This window comes from Rhamphochromis sp. 'chilingali' (genome assembly GCF_963969265.1).
Source record: "Rhamphochromis sp. 'chilingali' genome assembly, chromosome: 17".
NCBI classification, from domain to species: domain Eukaryota; kingdom Metazoa; phylum Chordata; class Actinopteri; order Cichliformes; family Cichlidae; genus Rhamphochromis; species Rhamphochromis sp. 'chilingali'.
Genome location: NC_137944.1, coordinates 3,768,040 through 3,792,791, shown reverse-complemented (window position 1 = coordinate 3,792,791; position 24,752 = coordinate 3,768,040). Strand labels below are relative to the sequence as shown.

General features: G+C 40.8%; 1 protein-coding gene across 1 annotated transcript; it reads left to right on the top strand.

The window, feature by feature from the left end:
- Positions 1-562: 562 nt before the first annotated feature.
- LOC308385231 (PHD finger protein 12-like) lies at positions 563-10,350 on the top strand (the record flags this gene model as incomplete). Its single annotated transcript, XM_080864040.1, has 10 exons — positions 563-638; positions 1,839-2,435; positions 3,764-4,059; positions 4,127-4,862; positions 6,312-6,424; positions 6,548-6,686; positions 6,801-6,896; positions 8,224-8,306; positions 8,414-8,552; positions 9,908-10,350. The coding sequence occupies 10 exons, from the start codon at positions 563-565 to the stop codon at positions 10,348-10,350; spliced, it is 2,718 nt and encodes a 905-aa protein (XP_080720166.1).
- Positions 10,351-24,752: the final 14,402 nt, after the last annotated feature.

Genomic DNA, 24,752 nt, shown 5'->3' with positions numbered 1-24,752 from the left:
TTATGGATTTATTTTTGTGCTTACGGAGATAAATTTCCAATACAAATGTTATAAATGCAGCAGCTTATTGAGCTTAAATACTAACCTTCATAGGCTATTGTAAAAGCTCAAGGGATCGCTATTTATTCAAGTTTCAAATTCGCGTTTGTAAAATAGTTTAAAGTCAGAGTCCTCAAAAATTGCGCATAAATCACTGTAGGCCTACTTGTTGTTTATAAAGAGACGAATTCATGATCAAAAAACACATTACATATTACAATAATTCAATAATTAAAATACTTATGATTAGAAACTGCGAAACTAAATGAGAATTCTTATTTTTAAAAATCTGATAATTATAGGAAACTTATTCTGAATCACTCCGCGTCGCCTGCTTGACCCTGGGAGTCAAGGTGACGAGGATGACGTGTAGCGCGGCAGGTATAAAAGCAGAAACCAACGTTCGAATTTGGTTTTCACATGAGAGTGCGAGCAGGAGGTTTGTTTAATAGCGCTGTGAAAACCTGTTTGTTTCCAAAGTTTTAAAACTAGTGCTTGAAACGAGGATTCAAACACCCCAAAAATGAGCTCCGGCGGAGTACGGCGTGAGCGGTACCTGCTCTCCATTGGTGTCACCCGTATTCTGGATGAGCTCTATGGTAAAGCTTAGTGAGCTAATAAGTATAATAGAATATTTAAGCAAACAAATACACCTTAGACTGGCCTTTTATTACTTTAAAGTGAGGAAGATTTCATGAGTGTGAACATTTCAGGTGAAATATGTCAAACTTTAGAAACTTCAATTTTGGGCAATTTTGGTTTGAAAAATGCTAAAAAAACAAAAAAACACTCAATTTAACGCACGCGCCATGGAAACGACGTCAGTCATTAGAACCTGCGGGAGGCTGACGTCTGACGTCAGTGCGGTCATCCTGGAGTCCTGTTTTTGTATGTGGAGGGTTTGAGTTTACATGTTTTAGCAACTGGCCCTGAATTAGACGATAAAGTTAATAAATTACGAATCTGTATAGAAGCATGATGGAGCTGTGAGAGTTCACAGAGGCACTCGTTGCGTTTATAAAGCTGGGAAATTTTGAGGGAGGTTAGGGAGTCCTCGGAGATGTGGCCAAAATTTGATCTTGCACGCATTGTGTGCAAAATCAGTTATAGCTACTGATGCTGAATTAAGTATATCATATTTATGTGAGTGCATTGTATATTGCCGTGTCTGTACAGGTGTCCAGATGTATGTTATGTGCTCGGTGAGAAATTGAAACTGTGTGCATGCAATAAGCAGGTTGGAGGTTTCTCACCTGACTTTAGCTGTTTTATTTTCAACAGACTGATGCTTAAATAAAATAAGAATAAGTGCTGAACATGAATTCATTATTAAACATCACTGAAACTCTATGCAGCCTTACTGACAATGTGTCCATAATTCACAAATATTATGGATGACATTCATTTATCATGAAATGTTGTTCACAGTCACCAAGAACACACAAAGTTATTCTTTACTATGAGCTGTACATTTTTAATTTACATGCAGCTAAAATGTGAATTTGCAAATGAATTCTATCAGCAGGACATTTTTACTGTTTAAACATGCTAACAAGCAGAGTTTGGTGCTGTGATCTTTGGTTTAAAACATGAAATTTAGTCATTTACAGTGCAAAACCATTTTTCTCACCTTCTACCAATCTTAAGGCTTTCATAAAGAGTGAGTTCTGCTGCGGGCCTCTCATTGCCTGTGTGTAGAAATAGCATATGATGATATAAAGCCATGTTTTGACATTTAAATCCGTAATTTGTCTCATTATGTCACGATTAACACAGATGATCTTTTTGTTTTCTCGTAGCTGAGCTGGTGAGTCCTGTCAGCGTATGCCAGATGTTCATCTCTAACCTGAGGAACCGTCCTTTGAGCCCCAGCCATGTGGACTCTATGAAAAATCTGGTCCTCTTGTTAAACCATAACCTGGTTACGGGGACGAAGGCGTTTCCTTATATTGCCTTCAGGGGATTCTTTAACAAACTGCTGCTGACGACACCTTTCACCCATGTGCCAGAGAGCCAGTTGGAGAACACCACTCCATCTCCTCCTACCAACTCACCAGCTGGTTTAATGGTGCCGCCTGCAGGGTCCCACCTCCATTCACGGTTCCTCACACCTCTGCTTCCAGAGAAGGCAGATCTTTCTGTCCTGAAGGCAGATCAGAGGAACTGCGTCTGCACCCTGGATGTCGACGGCGACACCATCACCAGAGTCATTTCCACTGTGTATTGCACAGAGGAAAGGGAAATGACAAATCGATGGAGAGTTACGGACTACACCTCTGATGGCAGAGTAATCATGTCGGTGCTCTGCCAGTTTCTGAAGAGGTTTACACAGGGTGCAAAGAGGAAGCCTGCAGAGGAGGAGAGCAGCAGCAGCAGCCCCACTCCACCAAGGAAACGTCTCCGGCTGTGATCAGCAATGAAACCTTTCCTGGACATATGGCATATGGATGTTACATATGGATGTTTCCTCGTGCTTTGGAGCAAACTTTCTAACTCCTCATGTCTGCGCTGTGTCTGGAAAGGCTGGAAACACCTCTCCATCTTACACAGAGACCATCATGATGCGGCTAGTCTGAGGAGTTATTTCTGTACATATGTATATAGTTTTGTTTATTATTGAGATACACAGGTCAGCGTTTTCAGTGCGTCTTGCACTTTTCTTTATTTCTTGGTGCTGGCCTGTGTGTTTGATATGACTGCAAGGAATACAAGACTGACTTTATTATGTAATCTGCGTAAAATGAACCAATAATCCATGAAGACAGTGCAAAGTGTAAATTATCGTCTGATGCATCTCAGACATTGGCGAGAATGAACAATGTGGTAAGTAAAAAGTAATGTTCTGTCTCTAAAATGATGTCCCAAAATATTAGAAAACATCTAGTCCAGCCTAGAAGTAATAAATGCATGAAGTAGTTTTTCAGCATCACTCTGAGACAGGATATTTCTTATTTCAGAGATATTACACAAAGATTGGAATTGGAAGAAATCAGTTCTAGATATTTGTTTAATATGTGCATTGAAGTACATGTCCTGGTCAATAATGACTCCAGGGTTCCTCACAGTGTTACTGGAGGCCAAGGTAATGCCATCCAGAGTAAGAATCTGGTTAGATGCCATATTTCCAAGATTTTCAGGGCCGAGTACAATAACCTCAGTTTGATCTGAATTTAGAAGCAGAAAATTAGAGGCCATCCAGGTCTTTATGTCTTTAAGACATTCCTGCAGTTTAACTAATTGGTGTGTGTTATCTGGCTTCATGGATAAATAAAGTTGGGTGTCCTCTGCATAGCAGTGAAAATGTATGCTATGCCTTCTGATGATACTGCACTTAAATTGTAAACAGAATTGGTCCTAGCACATCCATAATTAACCTTAGATAAATATGATACAAACCACTGCAGAAATCAATACCTACAGGATGCTCTAATTGCTTTAATAAAATATTATGGTCAAAAGTATTGAACGTTGCACTGAGGCCATGAGAAGATGATGTGTAACCTTCACTAAAGCTGTTTCTGTGCTGTGAGCTCTGAAATCTGACTGAAACTGTTCAAATAAGCCATTCCTCTGAAAATTATCTGTTAGCTTTTTAAAAATTATTTTTTCAAGAATTTTTGAGATAAAAGGAAGGTTGGCGATTCGCCTCTAACTAGGTAGGACAGCAGGGTCAAGAGATGGCTTTTAAATCAGTGTTTGGGTTTTTTTGTGTGTCTATGTACAGAACAGAAGTCTGAACAGACCAACGACCTGCCAGAGAAATCCTCCTCCAAGCGCTCTGCCTCTCCATCTGTGGAGCTGCTGCTCAACGCTGGCCGGCTGCAGCTTGACGGTCTTCCTCCGGGGGCCGGAGCTGCAGGCCCTGGGCTACGAGTGGCCCAGGTACGACTATTGGACCGCAGAACCAGCAGCAGGCCTAACAGCCGACCTGGGACTCCAAATTCCAACACTTCATCCACCCCAACCCCCTCAGAGGAGCCGAACGATGGAGAGGAGGAGGCAGCAGAGCCTGAGGATGAAGTTCAGAGTTCTACAGTTTCTGCTCCGACCTTGCGACTCCTCAAGAGACTCTTTCAGCTCCTAATAGCGGCTGCTATGGAGAGAAACCCCACTCAGTTTCAGTTGGATTCAGGATGTCATCGCTCTCCAGTGCAGTATCATGCGACACCTATCCATCAAACAGAAGCCCTCATCAACAGAGTGGCACTTTGAGCAGAAAGCAAATACACAATCAAGTGGAACATCAGAGGACATGAAAACTCAGGCCTCATTAGAAAGGACTTCTTCCCCTGACCCCTGCTCTAAAGCTTGCAGTACACCCAGTGACTCCCAGGGGGCCTCTCTTTCCAAGGACAGCCCATCAGGGCTAGTTCTTTGCAAATGCACCGTGACACCATGTCAGAACTGTAGGAAATCTAATGGACCTCTGGAATTGGTTCAGCCTCCCAGAGCCAATGGACCTGTAGACTGTAACAGTGCGTCAGATTCCTGCAGACAGGCTGAGCTACAGAACAGACTGAAGGCTGGGAAGACGCCATCAGCTTCTGCCTCTGGACTGGTGAACCACATAGGAACAGAAACGGTTAAGAAGGAACCCGAGAGCACTGTAAATGCATGTGCCCAACAGAACTGCCCCACTGCCCCCACGATATGGCCCCACATTGGCCAACAGAACCACAGGAGCCAGACAGAGCCCCAGGAGGAGTGTGTGAGCACCGATGAAAAGCCCTCCTTCTCAATCACCAGCAGTTCCTTCACAGATGCACCATCTAGAGGCAGCCAGGAGCACGACACAGTAAAGTTTGCATCAGCACCTACTCCAGGTACACATCAGAAATGTCAAAGCTGCAGTCTTAATGTATCACTTTATACAGCTAATAGTAATAATAATGATAATAATAATAATTTACTCTAATAATACTTTAAAGTGTAAGAGATAATGTACAGTAGCTATAGTGATTACGAGGGCCCCACCCTGGAGCCAGGCCTGGGGAAGAGCTCAAGGAAGTCTAACCAGAGACTGTGTTTTAGCCCATGCAGTCTGGCTGTGTACAGGCTAAAGAGATGACATAGGCCCACCCCCCATGTGCTCACCACTTGGAGGAGGTGTTGTGGGGGTTTTATGCAGTGTGTGTCGGTTGGCAGCCTTTATGTACATGGGATGATCATTTTGTTTTGGTATTGAGAATTGCATAATTCTATTGTATTAGTACTGACTAGTAAATTTCTGGGATACAATAGTATTACAGTGCAATATTAGTGACACAGCACGAGTTAAATGTAAGCACAAAAACAGCCTTTAGTGTTTTCTCTGGAAATTTAAGTACAAGTAAAAACATAACACTGTAGTTTAACAGTAATTAAAGTAAACTAAACTTGTAATTCTAAAGTCATCATACAGGCTTGTTCTTTCTGCCTGTAGTACTAGCCAGGGCTGCAACTATTCATCGAGTAATTTGATTACAAGAAATACTCCTGCTGTTTCATTTAATGCATGACTCTTTAGAGCTTGTCACGTAGAGCTTGTTAACTTAACACTGATGTCAGATCAGTTTCTTTCACCAGCAGATGCAAATTATCAGAGTGGATGGTGTTTGGTCAGTGAATTATTTATTTAGTTTACTAAGAGTAAGACAAAAAACAGCATTTTTATTTGGTACAGACTGCTCAGGTGGGAAGCTGACTTGGTATCTGACATCTCTTTACGTTTACTTGCCACAGACTGGACAGAGCAGTGTCAGGTGACAACATACATGTCTGTCTCAAAGGGGACAGTAAATCATGGGCGGACTATTGACAGATTTTACAAACCAAAATAACTGACATGGGCAAGACCGTATCGATCGGAGGTTCTGAGTTTTGATTCATTTTCGATGTGATAGGAGAGAGGTCCAGATAAACGACTGGCATTAACTGGGAAAAAAGTGGACATTGATGTGGTCAGAAATTACTTCTGATATCAGTGCTTCTGTCAGTTTGCTGTAACTCTTCATGCAGTAGACACACCAGTAAGATGTGCTGTTGATTTTTATTGGGATCCTTGACTCCCAAAAACCCAAACACATGATAGTTAAAGGAGATGAAATAATGTTGCAACAAGTTCTCGTGACTCTTTGAAGTGTGTTAAATGAAGTCTTTTTGTAGAATTTTTGCAAGTGTATCACTTTGTGCATCAACCGGTTGGAGTGACTTTTTAGACACTGAAACACTTACACAGCTGGGCCGTCATATTCAATGTCAGTTTGTCTCTTTTTTCCTCTCCTGTCCCTCAGACATAAAGGCTGCTCCTGCACTGACGGACTCACTGCTGCCCAACACACTGCCCTCCATCACCAACCTGTCCAGCTGCATGAAGGATGGGAAAGAGGAGGATGGGGGTGAGTTTGTCACTCTGTGGCCACATGTGACAGTTTAAGAGCCTTCGTATTGCTGTGTTCTGCTATGAAGCACACAAAGATGTAATTAGCTTTTAGCGGTTGTGTGTGTTTGTGTGTGTGCATGGATCGAGCTGGACAAACTGGATACAGAGATCATCAAGCTCTTGGCCTATCAGAGGATCCAGCAGCTCTTTGCTCCCAAAGTGCCCAGCACTCAACCTCCCCCCACCACCAGCACTACCCCAAAAACCTCAGCACCCCACCCAAACAGTAAGACACCTTTGCACTACAGTTTAGTCTGTTTACTTGTCAAGAAGTCAGTTTTTCTGCTGTTTGATTGCTGTTTTGTTCTAATTATTAAAACCTACACTCCCCTCCTTCCAGGTCAGAAAAAGGTGCAAGCCAGAACGGTCTTTTACCCTCTGACAGGAAGAGGAGCAGCTGTCAGCATGTGCTATAGGACGTTACACATAGGATCAGGTAGGACATTCAGTCGCTGTGACTTTGACCCTGCTGCATTCTGTGCCCTGGCTCTGAGCCACTCTTAGGCTTCACCTTTGATGGGGAAAGGTTCACATAGGAGAACAGTATTAAAGCTGCTCTCACGTAGTTTTTTGAAATTATACCAGTTCACCAAACTCCAGTCAATCATGTTTGATTTAGGTTATATTCTTGCCTTGTGACTAAAGTTTAATAAGACCGAAGTAGAACATAGGTAGGGCCCCATCATACCTGCTGTGTGGTGCCTGGCAAATGTCACCGTACAGCAAAGTTGATGTTACATGTTGTAAGCTGTCATCGCTGCTGGTCATGCACTTCTCCATTTTTATAATCTGGTGTGTTGTTGCATTGCTGCTGCAGCTGGGTTAAAGTCTGTTTTTAATGGCATCCTAACATCATATCAGTATAGAAGTTTAGAGGTTCACAGGTTTCACAGAGGGAGATGTTGAAACTTGGCAAAAACTTTAAAATTCCTTGGCTTCCAACTTTGACTTCTTCTCCTTCTATATCATCGCTGATTTGGAGGACGGGCAACACCTATTGTTCAGAAGAATACTGCAGCACGTACATGCACCGTAACAGCTAGCATGAATGGATATAGCTGTGTGATGGTCTTACTGGTGACACACAAAGCTGCCAACACAGCAGGTGTACCACGGCCCCTGGTTTGGTGTCTAATCACTCCTACAGATATAAAAATGGGAAGTGAAGCAGAAGCAGTGTGTGGAAAAACTAACAACACCCCATCATTCATCAGCTTGCAGAACCACCAGACAGATTTGCTGACGTGCTTGGAGTCATTGCACTGCCTGATCCTTGGTGACTGTTTTTGGACTTTAACTCCTGGGAATATTTTGCAGCTGTCTTGCATGTTTTCCACTTGAATAGTGAATAATCTTTCAAGTGGAAAACCCTGCTAAAAACAAGATGATTTTTATTTTGTCCTAATATGTAAACCTTGACAGAAGGTATCCTTTTAACCATGACTCTACTTCTGTACAACAGGCAGCAGTACACGACAGAGTATAATATAATAATATACTGAGCCTGTACTAGCTCCCAGTCTCTGCATCATTAGTCAGGTTGAGTGATAGTTGTCTGTGAAAGTAAGTTCTTAGACCTGTGAGGGTCACAACAGGACCATGTGGAATAAAAACTACTGAACAAAAACACAATATGTCACATTGGAGTGCAGGTCATTAAAATACATTTTGACACGTCAATATTGCAGAAAAAAATCCATGTTGCAATCTGTATTCTTTGTGTTGTGGGAAAGGGTGTGTAAGTCTTTAACTGTTTCTTTAAGGTGCTGACATGGATGTGTGCCTTACAAACTATGGTCACTGCAACTACGTATCGGGGAAACATGCCTGTATTTTCTATGATGAGGTGAGGCCTTTAAACTACATCACTCTGCAGAGCACTCCTGTGGTTGTTAGTGACCAAGATGTAAATTGTGTGTGTGTGTGTGTGTGTGTGTGTTTGTCGTCCTTCAGAACACCAAGCATTATGAGCTTCTGAACTATAGCAAGCATGGCACCACAGTGGATAATGTCCTGTACTCATGCGATTTCTCTGAGAAGACCTCACCATGTCCACCCGGTGGCCTGGTAGCCAAAGTCCAAGGAATCATTCGTAAGTACATCTCCGTCATCTGTTTGGATTGGCTTGAAGGAACCCAGGTCTGTGTGCCCAGTTTGACTTGGACTGCTGATGAGGTCGTCACTCATAGATTTTGTATAAACCTTTTATGAATATCCATCCATCTTCTTCCACTTAGCCACTCATCTGTATGTGTTCTGGTTAAAATAGTTAAAATTTTATTTGTGAAGAAATCATAACGTCATTGCTTCTGTAAATTAAAGGAATACTTTAATTTATACTCTAATACTGAATAGAAGTGTAGCCCCCCATGTGCTTAATGTCAGTGTCCTGTTTGTTACGCTGACACTGCTCCTGCAGTATTGGTCAGCTTTTAGTATTCTTCATCCAAATTGTGGTTAAGGTCACATTTGTCATTCTTAATGGGTACATGTAATTAGTTTATGCAGTGCAGTGAACCAATGACAAGAAAACTTATCACCTTCTTGCTGTAATTCATACCTTACAGTAGCCTATGAGATGTGCTGAGCTATGTGTGCTTATTTTTAAGTGAATAATATTAGCTTAATATAAAACTAAAATAAATAAGTGAACATCATCATTAGCTGTCTTCAGTCAGCCCATGTTCTTGGACTGCAGCTGCTGGCTCTTGTTCTGCTCTGAGTCCCAGTGAGCTCATTGTATTCTCATTGTTGGAGAACTGCACACGAACCAGTTCTCCGTCTGTTGTAGGTTCTGGTTAGAGTGCCAGCTTGAAGTGCAGGAAAAAAACAAACCATGAGTTTGGTGTTGGAGTTCATCTCCATCCATAATGGCGATCTAGCCAGCGAGCCTGCTGGTAGAGAAAACACCAAATGGGAAAGAACGGGCTGGCTTGTTATTATCAGTTGCAATTTCAAAGTAAAAGTAAGGATGTAGTAAACGTACAGTACAGTGGTAAACTTGGTGCATGTGGCATTGTAGCAATGAGAAAGGTAAATAAATAAAGTGCTAAAATGAGCAGTCAGATATACTTGTTCTGTGGCAGACCACGTTATGTAAAATCTGAATGTTGCTGTATCACATAAAGCTTCCAGTCTTAATCTGTTATTAAAGATCATTTGGACAGATGTTTGATTAGTAAAGAGCTGCAGTGTGAAACAGCATTAAATCAAATTTCTCTGAAAGTGTTTATAGATGATGAGTGTAAAACATGTTGGCCAGAGTTCAGCTTTCCACATGATTTTAGTCTCATTTTCAAAACAAAGTGTTCATTTTTTAATTTGTGTATAAAATGTAATCAGTGAAATCTTTTTATGGTTGCATTGTCTCCACATTAATGGAGTTTACTGTGACACTAGTCTGTACAGACGTCTTTCTCAGACCTGCTGCATTTCTTCTTTGCGTAGGTCGCAGTAAGAAACGGGAAGAGGACGAGGGAGCCAACTCCATGGTGGGGTTGTTGCCAGTAGGAGGAGTGATGAGTAGCCAACGTCAGGGTGGTGCTGAGCCGTCTTGTAGCTGCAAAGCGAGTAGCTCCAGTCTAATTGGAGGCAACGGGGCGGGCTGGGAGGGCACGGCCCTGCTCCACCATGGCAGCTACATCAAACTGGGCTGCCTCCAATTTGTCTTTAGCATCACTGAGTTTGCCAGTAAGCAGCCCAAAGAGGAGCAGGCCACTACACCTGCTGCCAGTTGCACAAGCACCAACACCAGCAGCAGCAGTGTCATCAGCACCACCCTCACCACCACCGCTAACACCTCCACACCACCACCACCCAGCACTGCCACAACGAGCAGCTTTTCCAACCAGGATGAGGCTGACTCTGAGACTGTACCTACTGCGTTCTAACTCTGTTCCATAATCCGCACAGGAAGCCCCGCCCTCCCTCTTATTTTGCCCCTTCTGTGTCACGATGAAGGGAAAGCTGCACAGCTGGTTGGTCAACAGGGAAAAGTTATTTTTTTGTTGTTGTTTTAATGGTTTATATCTTTGCATGAACTTGAAGTATTATTGACAATCTCTTTTTTTTCTTTTTTCTTTTAAATGACTGACGTAACCGTCAGGACCGTTAGGACTTTGAGCAAACATTACTTCCTTGCGCTCAATCTTTGTTTTTGCCAGTATATTAGTTATGTATGGTGTAACCTTTTTGTCAGTCAGCCCATTTAGCACAAACATTTTTTTTTCTTTGTAGTATTCAATTCCATACATTCTAATTTCTTTTGCTGCTTTTGCACCACAGGTAGCTATATCTGTATGAACACATACATGCTTATACACTATAACATGTATATATAATGCAAATACATTTTAATTCAGTGCCTCTCGATTGGAGAAACATTGGATTTCATGTAGATTTGCCATTTTTTGGTTTTTAACTGTACAGCTCATTGAATTTGTGATACTGTGTAGAGTACCAGACGTTTTGTGATAAAACTTGTTCTTAGTTGTAGTCCATCTGTAAATACCGTATAGTTTTAGCACTCATTTTAACATCTTGTGCTGCTGTATATATAAGCACTCTTTATCTGTAGCTGCTTGTCTGTTCAAACCTGTAAATACAGAAAGATTTTCTAAGAACAAACTCAGTGTTTATGCCTGTCATTTTCAGCCTTGTTTTAGGTCCACTTTGAGCTCTTGTTTGGTTTTCACTTTCTGAGACAGCAAGTTCAGCACTGATATGGGTGGATCTACAGGGGTGGCATTGGGTGGGCATGTGCCACCCTAAAATAATCTTTGCCACACCCTAGTTGTTTGCATATGACATGTTGTTTATTAAAATAAGCTAGCATTAACACTTTGAGCCTAGCTGCAATGAACGTTGAATATAAATTCTAAAAAATGAATATATTGCATAGCGTTACCCTCCCTCCCCTATTAGAAAATGGTTCAGCCCTGCTTTATTTCTTGTTGTCGGTAGCAACCAATGCCTATGATTGGGCAGAGCACATTTATCAATGAGGTCGACGCGGACCTGGTCATCATACTGTCATTCAGAATGCTGGTGGGCTCGGCTTGTTTCGGGACAAAAGAAAAATAAGTAAAAATGGACAAAGTGATGGCGTGCTCCATGAAAAGCAGACTGTGGGTTGGAACAGAAATAAACAGAGATGTGTTTTGTTTTAATTTCTGTACCTCATGGTTGTTTAATTCAAAAATACAGGAAGCAGCAACAGATGCAAATACAGTTATTAAGGTGTCACACATTAGGGCTTTCACAAAGTTGGTGCATTAACTGTTTAGGCCATTTTCAGAGGCTCGAAAATAACTGGACACCCTGATATGATTTTAAATAAAATGATCATTTTTACATCTTTGATGAAAATCTTTGGCAGTCTGTGACTGACTGAGGTGTAGATGCTCGGTCGGACCTTTACTGCAGCAACTGTCCGTTTGTTTGTTGGTCTCTCTGCCTTCAGTTTTGTCTTTGGTACAGTTATGTGCAAAGTAATAGCAGTGTGTTTAAAACAACAGAGGAAAAGTTCCATGTTCTTAATAGCATTTATTTCCATATATACAAAGGCACTGGGAGCCGTGCATATTCAATCCCAAATGAAAACATGAACAATTTTTTCATATTTTTTTCTTTACTGAAAATGAAGAAAAAGAATATTAGGGTGTTCACAAAATCAGCAGTATCTGCATTTTCATTTACAAACGGGAATATTTACAGTATAAACTGAAAATGAAATGTGGATTTTGCTTTTCTTTTAACCTGTTAAACCCCAAAGGGTTTTCTGAGCTTCCTGCTCGAAAATGAAATGCCCAAAATTAATTCAGTATTTCTCTGCAATTACAAACTCTGTGTATACAATCTTGGTATACACAGAGTGTCAAAAATAAAGCTAATGTGACACACTAATGTGTGATCCCATCAGAAGTAGTACTTATTAAAAAATAAAAGAGAGATTTGTCACCGAAGTGAACTATGTGTAAGAGATATTTGCACCCCCCGGCCTCCGGGTGGCGCATTGCTCAGTGAGACAGCATAGCGAGGTCATAGGTCCTCCTCTCCAATATGGCAGAAGCGAGGCAAAGAGAAACTTCACCAGTCCAGGGCCTGCTGCTGCGTAGGGACCAGCTGTGACCGGGACAACATCTGAGTCCCACCTTGACACAGAGACTGAATCATGTGACAACACAAAAGTGCACCAAGCTAAACTCAAGAGACAGAAATCCAAGAAGAGCAAAAATGAGCCACTAAAAACCGCTGTAAGCAACAGAGAGCCAATAGTAAGACTAATAGGAAAAAAAGCAACAACAAAATGCCTTCTTAATGGGTTAACTGTGGCCGCTCTTGTAGATACAGGGGCTCAGGTTAGCTTGATAGACCGAGCTTGGAAAAATAAATACATTCCAGATGTCAATGTTCGTCCGATAGCAGAGCTCATAGAGTTAACTGACTATGGGAAAGTGCCAAAGATTTATGCAGTTAATGGGGAAAAGTTCTTGTTGATGCTGACACATTGTCCCGTCTGCCCCTTAACATTGACATGTATGCGGGTGAGTGCACTGAAGAGTTACCACCTGAGGTGGTCCAAGCAGCCTGGGGTGAGGCTAGAGCAGCTCGAGAAAGTGATGTTGCATGGATTGCTGCCCTAACTCTAGCTGAAAATGCAGGAGCCACATCCAGTTTTTCCTGCAATTGACCAAGATGAGCTAGCTCAAGCACAGTCTTAACAAATGACATCAGAAACACAGTGACTAAAACAACGAGGAAAATGTTGCAGGAGTGGAACAAATTACATTTCAAAAACGGACTGATGTATAGACAGACAGGTGAAAGGCAACAACTAATCCTCCCTGCCAAGTACAAAGAGACGGTGTTAAAGCACCTGCATGACAACATGGGACATATCGGCACAGAGAGAGTACTGGCACTGGTGAGAGAGAGGTTCTACTGGCCGTACATGAAACAGGACATAGAAAGCTATGTTACCAGGAAGTGCCGATGTATCATTAGCAAGAAACCAACAACCCAAGTATGTGCTCCAATGGGCACCATCACATCCACCTCGCCTATGGACCTGGTCTGCATCGACTATGTCCACCTGGAGCCCAGCCGGGGGGGATATGAATACATTCTTGTCGTTGTGGACCACTTCACCAGGTTTGCCCAGGCGTACCCCACCAAAAACAAGTCTGGGAAGACAGCAGCTGAGCGAATCTTTGGAGAGTTGATTCCGCGCTTTGGGTACCCAGCACGACTCCATCACGAGTCACGACAGCGCGAGTTTGAAAATGAACTTTTCAAGACACTGAGGGAGAAATCAGGTACTGGACACTCGAGAACATTCCTATATCATCCTCAAGGTAATCCTGCCGAGAGGTTTAACAGGACGCCTTTAAATGTCTACAATATTTGGGTGAACAGTAGACTGATGGCTGCGACAGCCAATTGAAATTTCCGCAAACAGAAATGAGTGTTTTCTAAAACTATACTTTATTAGGATCAAAAACAAAAAAACAACAACATCAACAGTGTTTTTCCTGTTTCCTGTTGCATTTGGTTTGGAACTGAGCACAGCATTTTGTTGTATTATTTATGCATTACATTTCATGCAGGTGTTATAAATAGTTTAAAAGTTGATGATCATTGCGCCACTCATTCAGTACCAAACCATTTTATTTTCAAGATTAAAGCTTTTTAATCATGATCATTATTTTTATACATGCGACACATTATGGTGGAGGGAAATTACATGGCTTAAACTATAAACATTCTTGTTGTTAGGCAACAACACCAACCAAGCTATTTTTCTGCTAAATTCAAACTTGAATTGTCATATAGACAAGAACCACTTTTTACTGTCAGCTTATGATTCAAGGAGATAAAGGCATACCACACCCTCCAAGATCTTTTCAAAGCAGTATTGACTGCAGAGAACCCCTATTGATGAACAAATGACACTGCAAGAGTTTCTAAGACCACCTGGGCTAATGTAGACATGCATCCCTGGGACTTAACACAGAGAGGAAGTAGTATATGAATTGATATAGTAAGTATACCAGCTCATATACTACAACAAGTTAATGGTAAACTAGTACCTGGACATACAGCGGGTAAAATAAGTATCGAACCCGTCACCAATTTCAAAGGTGCTATTGACATGAAATTCTTACAAGATGTTGTTAACAACCCATCCAATCCATACATGCAAAGAAATCAAACTATAGTTGTTCATAAATTAGTGTGATAATGTGAAAACACATCGTTTTTCAAGTTTTGAACACATGAAAAAAGGGAGGTGCAGCTGTTTTTAAGCATATATCACTGGCACGATTCATATAACTGAAGTAAGGATGAATGGAAAAATGTGCCAAGACATTCTTGATAAAATTCTGCAGCCATTTACCAGGATGATAAAGATAAAATAAGGGTGAAAGTTTAAGAAAGACAATGATCCCAAACACACAGTCAAGGAAACTCTCAATTGGTTTCAGAGAAAGAAATAAAGCTGCTAGAATGCCCAGACCTGAATCTGAATCCAAATCTATGGAAAGAAGCTGAGAGTTCATAGACGGGGCCCAAGGAACCTTTGGAATTTGAAGACTGTTTGTATGGAAGAATGAGCCAAAATCACACTTGAGCAATGCAAGTTTCTCCAGACAGGAAGTGTCTTGAAACTGTCATCACCATATTGTACTATTCTTAGTTAGCGTATTGTCTGTCTTGTCTTAATGTTGGTTTAAAATGGAGCACTGTAACAAAAAATAATTTCCCCCAGGGATCAATAAAGTATTCTGATTCTGATTCTGATTCTGATCACCAACAAAGGCTAAGGCTGTCACCTTCTAGGTAAGGTGTTCCACATGTCCTACCAGGAGGTAGGGCTGTGCGTAATGAGGAGAATCTAATATCGCAATATTTTTTGGCTACATCACCATACACTATATATCGCAATATGTTTAAATAACCTCAGAAAACAAATGTTATTTGTGAGCATATAGTGCCTAAAATCGCACTGGTTTACTACTCAAATCGACCGTTCCATGTATATTACAAAAAATCTGAATGAATAGAAATGTTTTATTTTAGCCATTTTTTTTAACCATCAGTTGCACAAAGAGGTTTCTCACAAACAACAATACTGTCACAGTATGTCTCTCTCTGTGGTCAAGACTAGAAATTAAAAGGGTGCTCTTTTGTGCTTCCAACATATAAAAAAATTGATGACCTCAAACCTTTTTTTTTGTGGTGTGTGGAGAGACGCTGACATGCGGAGTTTAAAACAGTCTTAATTTTGCAGTGGAATAAACTCCTGGTACTGCTACCTTTAGTGGCCTTAGTTTTATGGCATGTTTTGCAAAATTACCGCATTCTGCTCACACAGAAAACTAAAACAGGCTTCAGCTTATAACAATAAAAAAAACAAATTCTTTCAAAAGGGTAGTTGGAAAATCCAGCACTGAAAGCAGAAATTCAGTGCGACTAAAGTAAATACACCAAGCATCACAGACGTATTAGTTAAAAAACCTGTAATCAGTGAATCTAAGATAAAAACACCAATAAAACCCAGAGTATAAATGGGGTTGTTGCAAAATCTGAGCTTGTGGGAGAGCACAGACAGTAAGATCTGACAGTGTTCTGACAGTAAACTTACAGAACAGAAGTATGAGGATTTTAAGGTGTTGTCTTATACCTAGTACACTTTGGCAAAAGGTATAACATGGTCTTTATAAGACAGCTAACATTTATAGATCCTACCATGAATTCCCGTGGATAGTCCAAATCAGCTGGTAAAACAATAGGACACACACTCTTCCACACAGCCTAAGCAAGCTGTGGAATTATTCCACAGAATTATATCCTGTGATTATATAATTCCAGCTGTGGATTTATATTTCAAAGCTAACCTCTGAGCACCAACAGGATCTGAGGAGCTGGACATGGGGCCAATGGATACAGCTGCCACCATGAATTTGAACCAGAGAGCCGGGGCAGCTATATGCCACGATAATACTGAAGCAGCTGTTTGCTATGCCCCTAGTAAGACAAATACATTCTAGGTCTGACAATTTATTTAGACTGCAAACTATGTATACTACACATGGTAATACCAGTGCCTCGACACTAACAAAAACTGGCTTGGCGAAATGAAGCATCCCTATAAGCTAATGACACAGGGTCTTTAGGCATTTAGCCACTTAGTAAACCACATTCAGTTATCCTTCTTTTGTCTTTGGAAGCATTCCCAAGCAACTACTGGGGCTAATAAGACCAGTCGAAAACCGTTATAATCACACAGGGCAAAAGCTTGTGTGGCGGTAGTGACAAAGCTACATACAGTAAACAATCATGGTTTTAGTAACGCAGTAACGCAGCGTTCCTACGGGAAAGTAACGGTAATCTAATTACCGTTTTTGCAATACTAATCCCTTACTTTACTCATTACTTGAAAAAGGTAATCGGATTACTCGTTACTGCCCATCTCTGCTCATAGTGTTAGAAGAATAGAGTTAAAACCCAACAGCTGGAGATACATTTGTCATGTTTCAATAAAGCATTGTGTTTTATAGCTAGCAGCTATAGTTACGAACCGAGGAGCTGAACGCTGACAGTCTCCTTGTGTATACACTTCGTAGTGCTCTGAAGCTCTCTGCAAAAAACAGTCAAAACACAAACAGACTAGATTTGCGGAACTGTGTTGTGTCATTGAAAGCCAATCAGATCACGGATACGTTCTCGTCAAACCAATCAAACAACAGCAAAGGCGGACACAACGATTACGTCGCATTACAAATAAAGCTTTTACAACTTAATAGTCATTGTTAACCTCCAAGTGTCTTTAATTTACATCATAATAAGAGACTTGAAGTGTCTGTAGTTAAGCAATCAAAATACTTAGGGCTAGTGATAGTCTAGTGAAAGTAATGCTTCGTGAAACACTAAATAATTTGAAGCAGCTGTGCACGAATTGTATTGAGGTTTCAGAAACAAGCTTTGCACAATTCTAAACAAAGCTGCAAATTAGACCAGACTATCAGTGATTATGATCCACACGCTTAGAGAAATCCCCGTTTGTTTATTGTGATAACAACATAGTTTTTGTGGCTTTAATTGTTACTTACTTTGTATATATCATGTCAATATGGAGATGTGATTTTATTTATTATTGTTATATTTAATATACTTGTAAAAAAATTATTATTTTATTTATTTATTTATTTATTTATTTATTTATTTATTTATTATTATTATTATTAACAGGAAGAATAATAATATTAGGAAGAACATTTATTATATTTTTTAAAGAATCCTTCCCTCTCACAATTAGCAACTAACAGTACATCACTGTTATACACAGTGGCTTGCAAAAGTATTCGGCCCCCTTGAACTTTTCCACATTTTGTCACATTACAGCCACAAACATGAATCAATGTTATTGGACTTCCACGTGAAAGACCAACACAAAGTGGTGCACACGTGAGAAGTGGAACGAAAATCAGACATGATTCCAAACATTTTTTACAAATAAATAACTGCAAAGTGGGGTGTGCGTAATTATTCAGCCCCCTGAGTCAATACTTTGTAGAACCAGCTTTTGCTGCAATTCCAGCTGCCAGTCTTTTAGGGTCTGTCTCTACCAGCTTTGCACATCTACAGACTGAAATCCTTGCCCATTCTTCTTTGTAAAACAGCTCCAGCTCAGTCAGATTAGATGGACAGCGTTTGTGAACAGCAGTTTTCAGATCTGGCCACAGATTCTCGATTGGATTTAGACACCAGACAGGTCAGGGATAAAGTTATTGAGAAATTTAAAGCAGGCTTAGGCTACAAAAAGATTTCCCAAAGATTTCAGCTCAGTGGCAAGTTTTTAGTAAGCCCAAAGGACGAGGTCTGGTCGCAGAGTAGTTGTTACGATCTCTGTGGAAAAGATTAGCGTCTGATCCAAGTCCACTCGCATCTGCCAATCCCTGGCGACCTTCAGCGGGCCCAGGTCCAGGGCGGAAGGGCTAGTCCTCGGCTTGTCCCCCTCCGGGACAAATGCTGATGAAAACTGACACTTCTCTTGGTTGAGCATCAATGGATTTTCTCTTGCACTCAGCTTTCTCGGCTAGACACCTGAGGACCTGATTGTGTCTCTATGTGTATCTGCCCTGAGTAAGGCTAGTCCTACAACCAACCAAGATGTGCTGGAGTGTTGCTGGGACTGTACACAGGGCTGTACACAGTGTGCGTGGACTTCCCCTGTGCAGAAGGCGACTACAAATGTTGTGCATACTAAATAAACAGAAAAAAAGATCCCTGTTGTCTTTGCTTAATGACTGGTTTCAGTCTTGACAATCCACATTGCGCCTTTCAACATGTTTGTGGGTAGGTTTGAATGCTCCAGGTGTAAGTGGAGCCCCTCAGCCTCTACTGCAGATGTGTCACGAGTCAATCTAGTAGTGGGTTATGGCACTTGGCCACAGGTGGCAGTAGTGGACTGAACTCCATTTGAGACTGCTCCAGCTGCTATGTGATAGTCAGTAGATCTTCTACAAATTGAAGATCATGTGCAAGTTTTGAAAATTAAATTAGCTTTAAAACAAACAAAAAAAAAAATTCTAACTCATCTCAACAATAAAAAAACAAAAACAAACCAACTGACACACTTGAGTCACCCACTTTCTTAAATCCACTCACTCTCTCGACTCAATCACACTGGCTCTGTTTATTACTAATCACTGTGTAACTGCTGCAGATGCTGCTGCAAGTGTTTGTTAAATTAATCACACTTAAACAGACTGTATATAAGGTGGTGTGGGAAGCCAGACCGGGTGCCCCCCTTCCGGCTCTTCTCTCTCCTATCTTGTCCCCTTTTGTCTTACTTCTCTCTATCACCTTTTCTATGCCTTTGAAGAAGTTAGGCTCTGTAAATACTAAAGAGGTAAGTATTATTTTTTCTCAGTTGCAGTGAACATATAGAAAGAAAATGTAGGAAACTAAACAGAAGAAAGAAGAAGAGAAAATTTTTAACATAAACCGGTGACACACTCCAGGGCCTGATCAACCCTGGCAGGGCCTCCTTGGATGAGGGTGTCTAGTGATAACGGCCGAAACACCTGATGAATCCAAAGTCCACAACTAAATTTAAAATGGTAATCTAGATCAATCTCTAATCCCTAAACCTAACCAAGGAAGGAAAGTGGCAGATTAGCCTGGGTAAAAGACCGAAAGTTGAGGCACACAATGGTGCGTGCTGCTGACAAAGTTTCTGGGCCGCCTTTCCTCATAACAGCCATCCCTCAAGAGTCTCTCCATCTAAAGCAATGCATTATCAGGGACTGTAACCTCTAGTCCTTTAACTGAATCAACTCTCTCCAGCCATGTTGATGAATTACCATTATGAGGCATTGTGAATTATAAAATGATAATTTCCAGAGAAAAGCTAACAGGATGTGACGTTACAACACTAGTGAAATATTCATGTGTCATATATTTGTTCAAGACCTATTTCTTTGTTATGGAAAAAAGTTATTAAGATCATGATGAACAACGGGAGAGCTGATTTCTATAACTTTATGTAAATAACTTGGCATTTCCCACTGATGCAGGCCAAAAATAAACAAATAATATCATTTCATTAGGTTCAAAGGTTTATTTGCAAGATGCACAAACAGACAACATTGAAAGTTACAAATACACTGTGCATGAAACAGGAATTCAAACGTGGTGCAGATCTGTGTGTCACAAGTTAACCTGGCTGTAGACTATGGCACTTGGCCACAGGTGGCGCTAGTTGACTCGACTCCATTTGAGTGCACACAAAGAAAACTGCAGGCTTTAGTTGTGAACAGCATGTGAGTTGCCCAGTGAGAGGATGCCAAAGTGTGTTCTCTGTAAAATCTACATTTGCCTCCCATATGTGTAGAAAACACAAACGTTTAGAAAACGTGATTTGTGGTTCAAACAAAGATACTCAGAGAGTCCAACCACAAGTGCCACCATACAGTAAGGTGCCAGTGTATCAGATACAGAAGACCCTGGTATGGATGGGTCTAATTTCAGTATGTTTTACATTAAAGCACAGGGACAGCATCTTCTGCCAACATCTACCATTCAAACCGTTGTTGAAGAAATACGAAATATACATGACTTGGGACAGATGTATACATTGAATAGACTAAGCTGATGAACAGAATCAACTTTTTGGGATTTACTTACCTGGCTCATTGAGCATGCAAGAAGGTGATACTCTTGGCTTGTTTAGTTTCATGTTCTGTTGCTTCCACACTAATACACTGACTAACACAACCATATAGGTTCAGCCAGTAAGACATTCAAACCCTTGTTATTAAAGGTTTTCATTAGTTTTTCTTGTTGTTGTTGATTTTTTTTAATTCTCAGGTTCCTCCTGCTTTGCTGCTGAGACATTCATGTTGAGCATTGACAAGAAGATTGTCAACAACCGTATCACAACCTCTGCCATCTGCCTAATGTTTGGCACTTAGGCTACGTCCACACGTACCCGGGTATTTTTGAAAACGCAGATTTTTCTATTCGTTTGCGCCTTTCGTCCACACGTAAACGGCGTTTTTGGTAACTGAAAACGGAGATTTTTAAAAACTCCTGCCAGGGTGGATATTTTCAAAAACTCAGTTTTTGCGTTTACCTGTGGACGAAGTAAACGAAGAAAACACAAGCTGTGTCCCAAAACACCGGCTGCATCCTTCGGAGGACCTTCGCGGTCTATGTGGGCAACATGTATATATTGGGGAAAAAAAGGTACATGCATATTTAGCATCTACAGGCAGGGGACAAGGTAGTTCTGGAAGCCTTTGGTGGCATCTTTGAGTGTTACAGGAAATGCTGATACGGTATCAGATAAGCATCTGCTATCATCTGATAATAGATGAAAGCAGAGTGGCTGGGAAGGAACATCTTGATGCGAATATTGACACTGAATTATCACCAGATTCTGTTGGCATGGTAGCACAGCAGAGCCCAAGTGATGATACAAAAATGAGAACATTTTCAAATGAATGAATTACATAAAGGTTTGACAAATAGAATCCAAAGGCAAACTGATGAATGCCTGCATTTATTTTTGATTCATGTATAAAGTATAACCAAAAATCATTTACAGCCTTTGAAGTCCTAGGATTAGAAATGCAAGTTTTGGGAGTATTGGCAGCCTCGCTTCTGTCAGTCTGCCCCAGGGCAGCTGTAGCTACAACTGTAGCTGCCTCCACCAGTGTGTGAATGTGAGAGTGAATGAATAATTGCATTGTAAAGCGCTTTGGGTGCCTTGAAAAGCGCTATATAAATCCAATCCATTATTTCATTTTTCATTTCTATATGCAAATATAATGTAATGCATGTATTCACGGAGGGTCTTGTCTGTGAGCATTGTGTTGTTTGTGTTGCGTTGTGATGTGTCATATCGTGTCGTGTTATATGTACCATACCATACCATACCAACTTTATTTCTAAAGCACTTTAACATAAAACCAGAGTTTCACAAAGTGCTGTACATGTTAATAGCATACGTAAAGAAAATTAAAATGAGATACGATAAAATAAATAGATACAATAAATTGAAACATGTTAAAACAAATTGAGTCAACCCCTCTAATCAATGCCAAAGGCTTCAGCGAATAAATATGTTTTAAGAAGACTTTTAAATTCAGAGAGAGAAGAGGCCTGCCTAACATGCAAGGGCAGATCATTCCACAACTTTGGAGCAGCTACAGCAAAAGCACGATCACCTTTAAGTTTATACTTAGTTTTCGGTACCTTAAGGAGTTGCTGATTGGCGGACCTAAGGGAACGGGCAGGTGTATATGGTTGTAGTAGCTCCGAGAGGTAGGGGGGGGCCAGGCCATTAAGAGATTTAAAAGCAAATAAGAGAATTTTAAAAACAATCCTAAAATGTACAGGTAGCCAGTGGAGTGAAATTAAAATAGGGGTAATGTGCTCAAACTTTTTTGTTCCAGTTAAAAGACGTGCTGCAGCATTTTGCACAACCTGCAGGCGCCTAATGGACGCATCACTAACCCCAAAATAAAGTGCGTTACAATAATCCAGCCTAGAAGTAACAAAGGCATGGATTACTGTCTCAAAATGCTGTTTCGATAAGATAGGCTTTATTTTGGCTAATTCCCTCAAATGAAAAAAGCTAGATCTTACAACAGCTCTGACCTGGCTTTCAAGTTTAAGATTTGCCTCTATTTTAACTCCCAGATTAGTGATGACTGGTTTAACATACTGTGCCAGTGAACCAAGATCTATAATAGTGGCCTCAGAAGCGCCACCAAAAACCATCACTTCTGTTTTCTGTTCATTAAAATGTAAAAAGTTCAAAGCCATCCAAGTCCTTATTTCATCAAGGCATCTGAGCAGCGGGTCTACTGAGAAGCCATTTATCTTTTTAAGTGGGAAATAAATCTGGGAGTCATCGGCGTAGCAGTGGAAAGAAATCCCATGTTTCCTGAAAATAGACCCAAGGGGTAGGAGATATAAAGAGAAAAGAAGCGGGCCTAAAACTGAACCCTGTGGAACCCCACATTGAAGAGAAGCAGTAGAGGATACAAACTCCCCTAGTTTCACAGAGAAAGTTCGCTCTGCCAAATAGGATCTGAGCCACTGCAGTGCGGTACTCCGCATACCCACCAACTGCTCTAAACGGGAAATTAAAATATTATGATCCACTGTATCAAAAGCAGCAGTTAAATCTAACAGCACAATAATAACACAGTCACCTGAGTCATTTGCCAAAAACACATCATTAAAAACTCTTAAAAGGGCAGATTCAGTACTATGTAAAGCTTTAAAACCAGATTGGAAAACTTCTAAAATACCGTGTTCTTCTAGGAAGGACATTAATTGCTTGTAAACTACCTTTTCAAGAATCTTTGAGATAAAAGGCAGTTTGGAAATAGGTCTGTAATTCGCAATAATATCAGGATCAAGAGCAGGTTTTTTGAGTAGAGGCTGAATCACTGCATGTTTGAGATTGACAGGTACAACACCAGAGGACAGACTACTATTTACAATGGATTGTACAGCTGATGCTATAGTGAGAAAAACCTCTTTGAAAAATCGAGGAGGGAGAGCATCATAAGGGGAACCTGAGGGCTTCATGTGAGCAACCAACTCCTGCAGGCAGAGCATGGAAACTGGCTCGAACCTGTCAAAGACAGCAGAACTAGGGACAGGGGTAGAAGGGTCGGGAACGGACTGGGAAGTCTGTGCTTTGACAGATAGCACTTTATCAATAAAAAAGTGTAGGAAGTTTTCACAAATTTCCTGAGAAGACTCGACAGAAGACTGTGGAGCATGAAGGACCATGTAAATAGTCTTAAATAAGACATGAGGCTTACGACAATTTGCCTGAATAATAGTAGCGAAATGTTTCCTCTTAGCATCTTTTACAGTTTTCTGGTAAGAATTCCAGTAATCTTGTAACATTTGGTATGACACCTGAAGTTGATCCTTCTTCCATTTACGTTCAGCTCTCCTGCACTTTCTTCTGGCAGCCCGGGTGTCTTCATTCAGCCAGGGTTCAGATTTGGCTTTAACTTGCTTAAGCTTAAAGGGGGCCACTGAATCTAAAGCAGTTTGGCAGACAGAATAAAACCACGTACTCAGCTCTTCTGTATCATTGCATATGAAATCAGGAAGGCCGCCGTTCTGATTAAAAACAATAGAAAACTGTCCAGCAGAGAAAGGGTTAAAAATACGACAGCTCCTAGCAGCAACAGGAGGAAGATTAACTTTAGTACAAGGAAGGAAAACCTCAAACAGGACAGGCCTATGGTCTGACCATACAACATCACAAACCTCTAAGTTAGAGACAGGTAAATTGTGAGTTAAAACAAGATCCAACGTGTGCCCATATTTTTGTGTAGGCACAGACACAGGTTGCACAAGATCAAAAGAGTCAATAAGATTTAAAAAGTCCTTTGCCATTGGCTTGTCAGGGCAGCACACATGAATATTGAAGTCCCCAATAATAAGAACATGATCATGTAGTGCCGACGTAGGACAGTTTTCCAATCTCATTGTACTATTGTACTATGTATGACTGTGCAATGACAATAAAGAGTTATCTTATTAAGATCAGAGAACCTGCAGTGAGAATTTTATTCTCAATGAATTATATTTTGTACATAAACCGTTTTATATGTATGAAAATTCAACTGATCAACAAGTACTTTTACAGGGCCGGAACAGGCAGTCCAGCTACTTCTGCATAATGAGCTACGTTCTTTTCGAATGACTCCTATCTCCCTCCCGAACACCAGGGGCGCTGCAGTTTGCA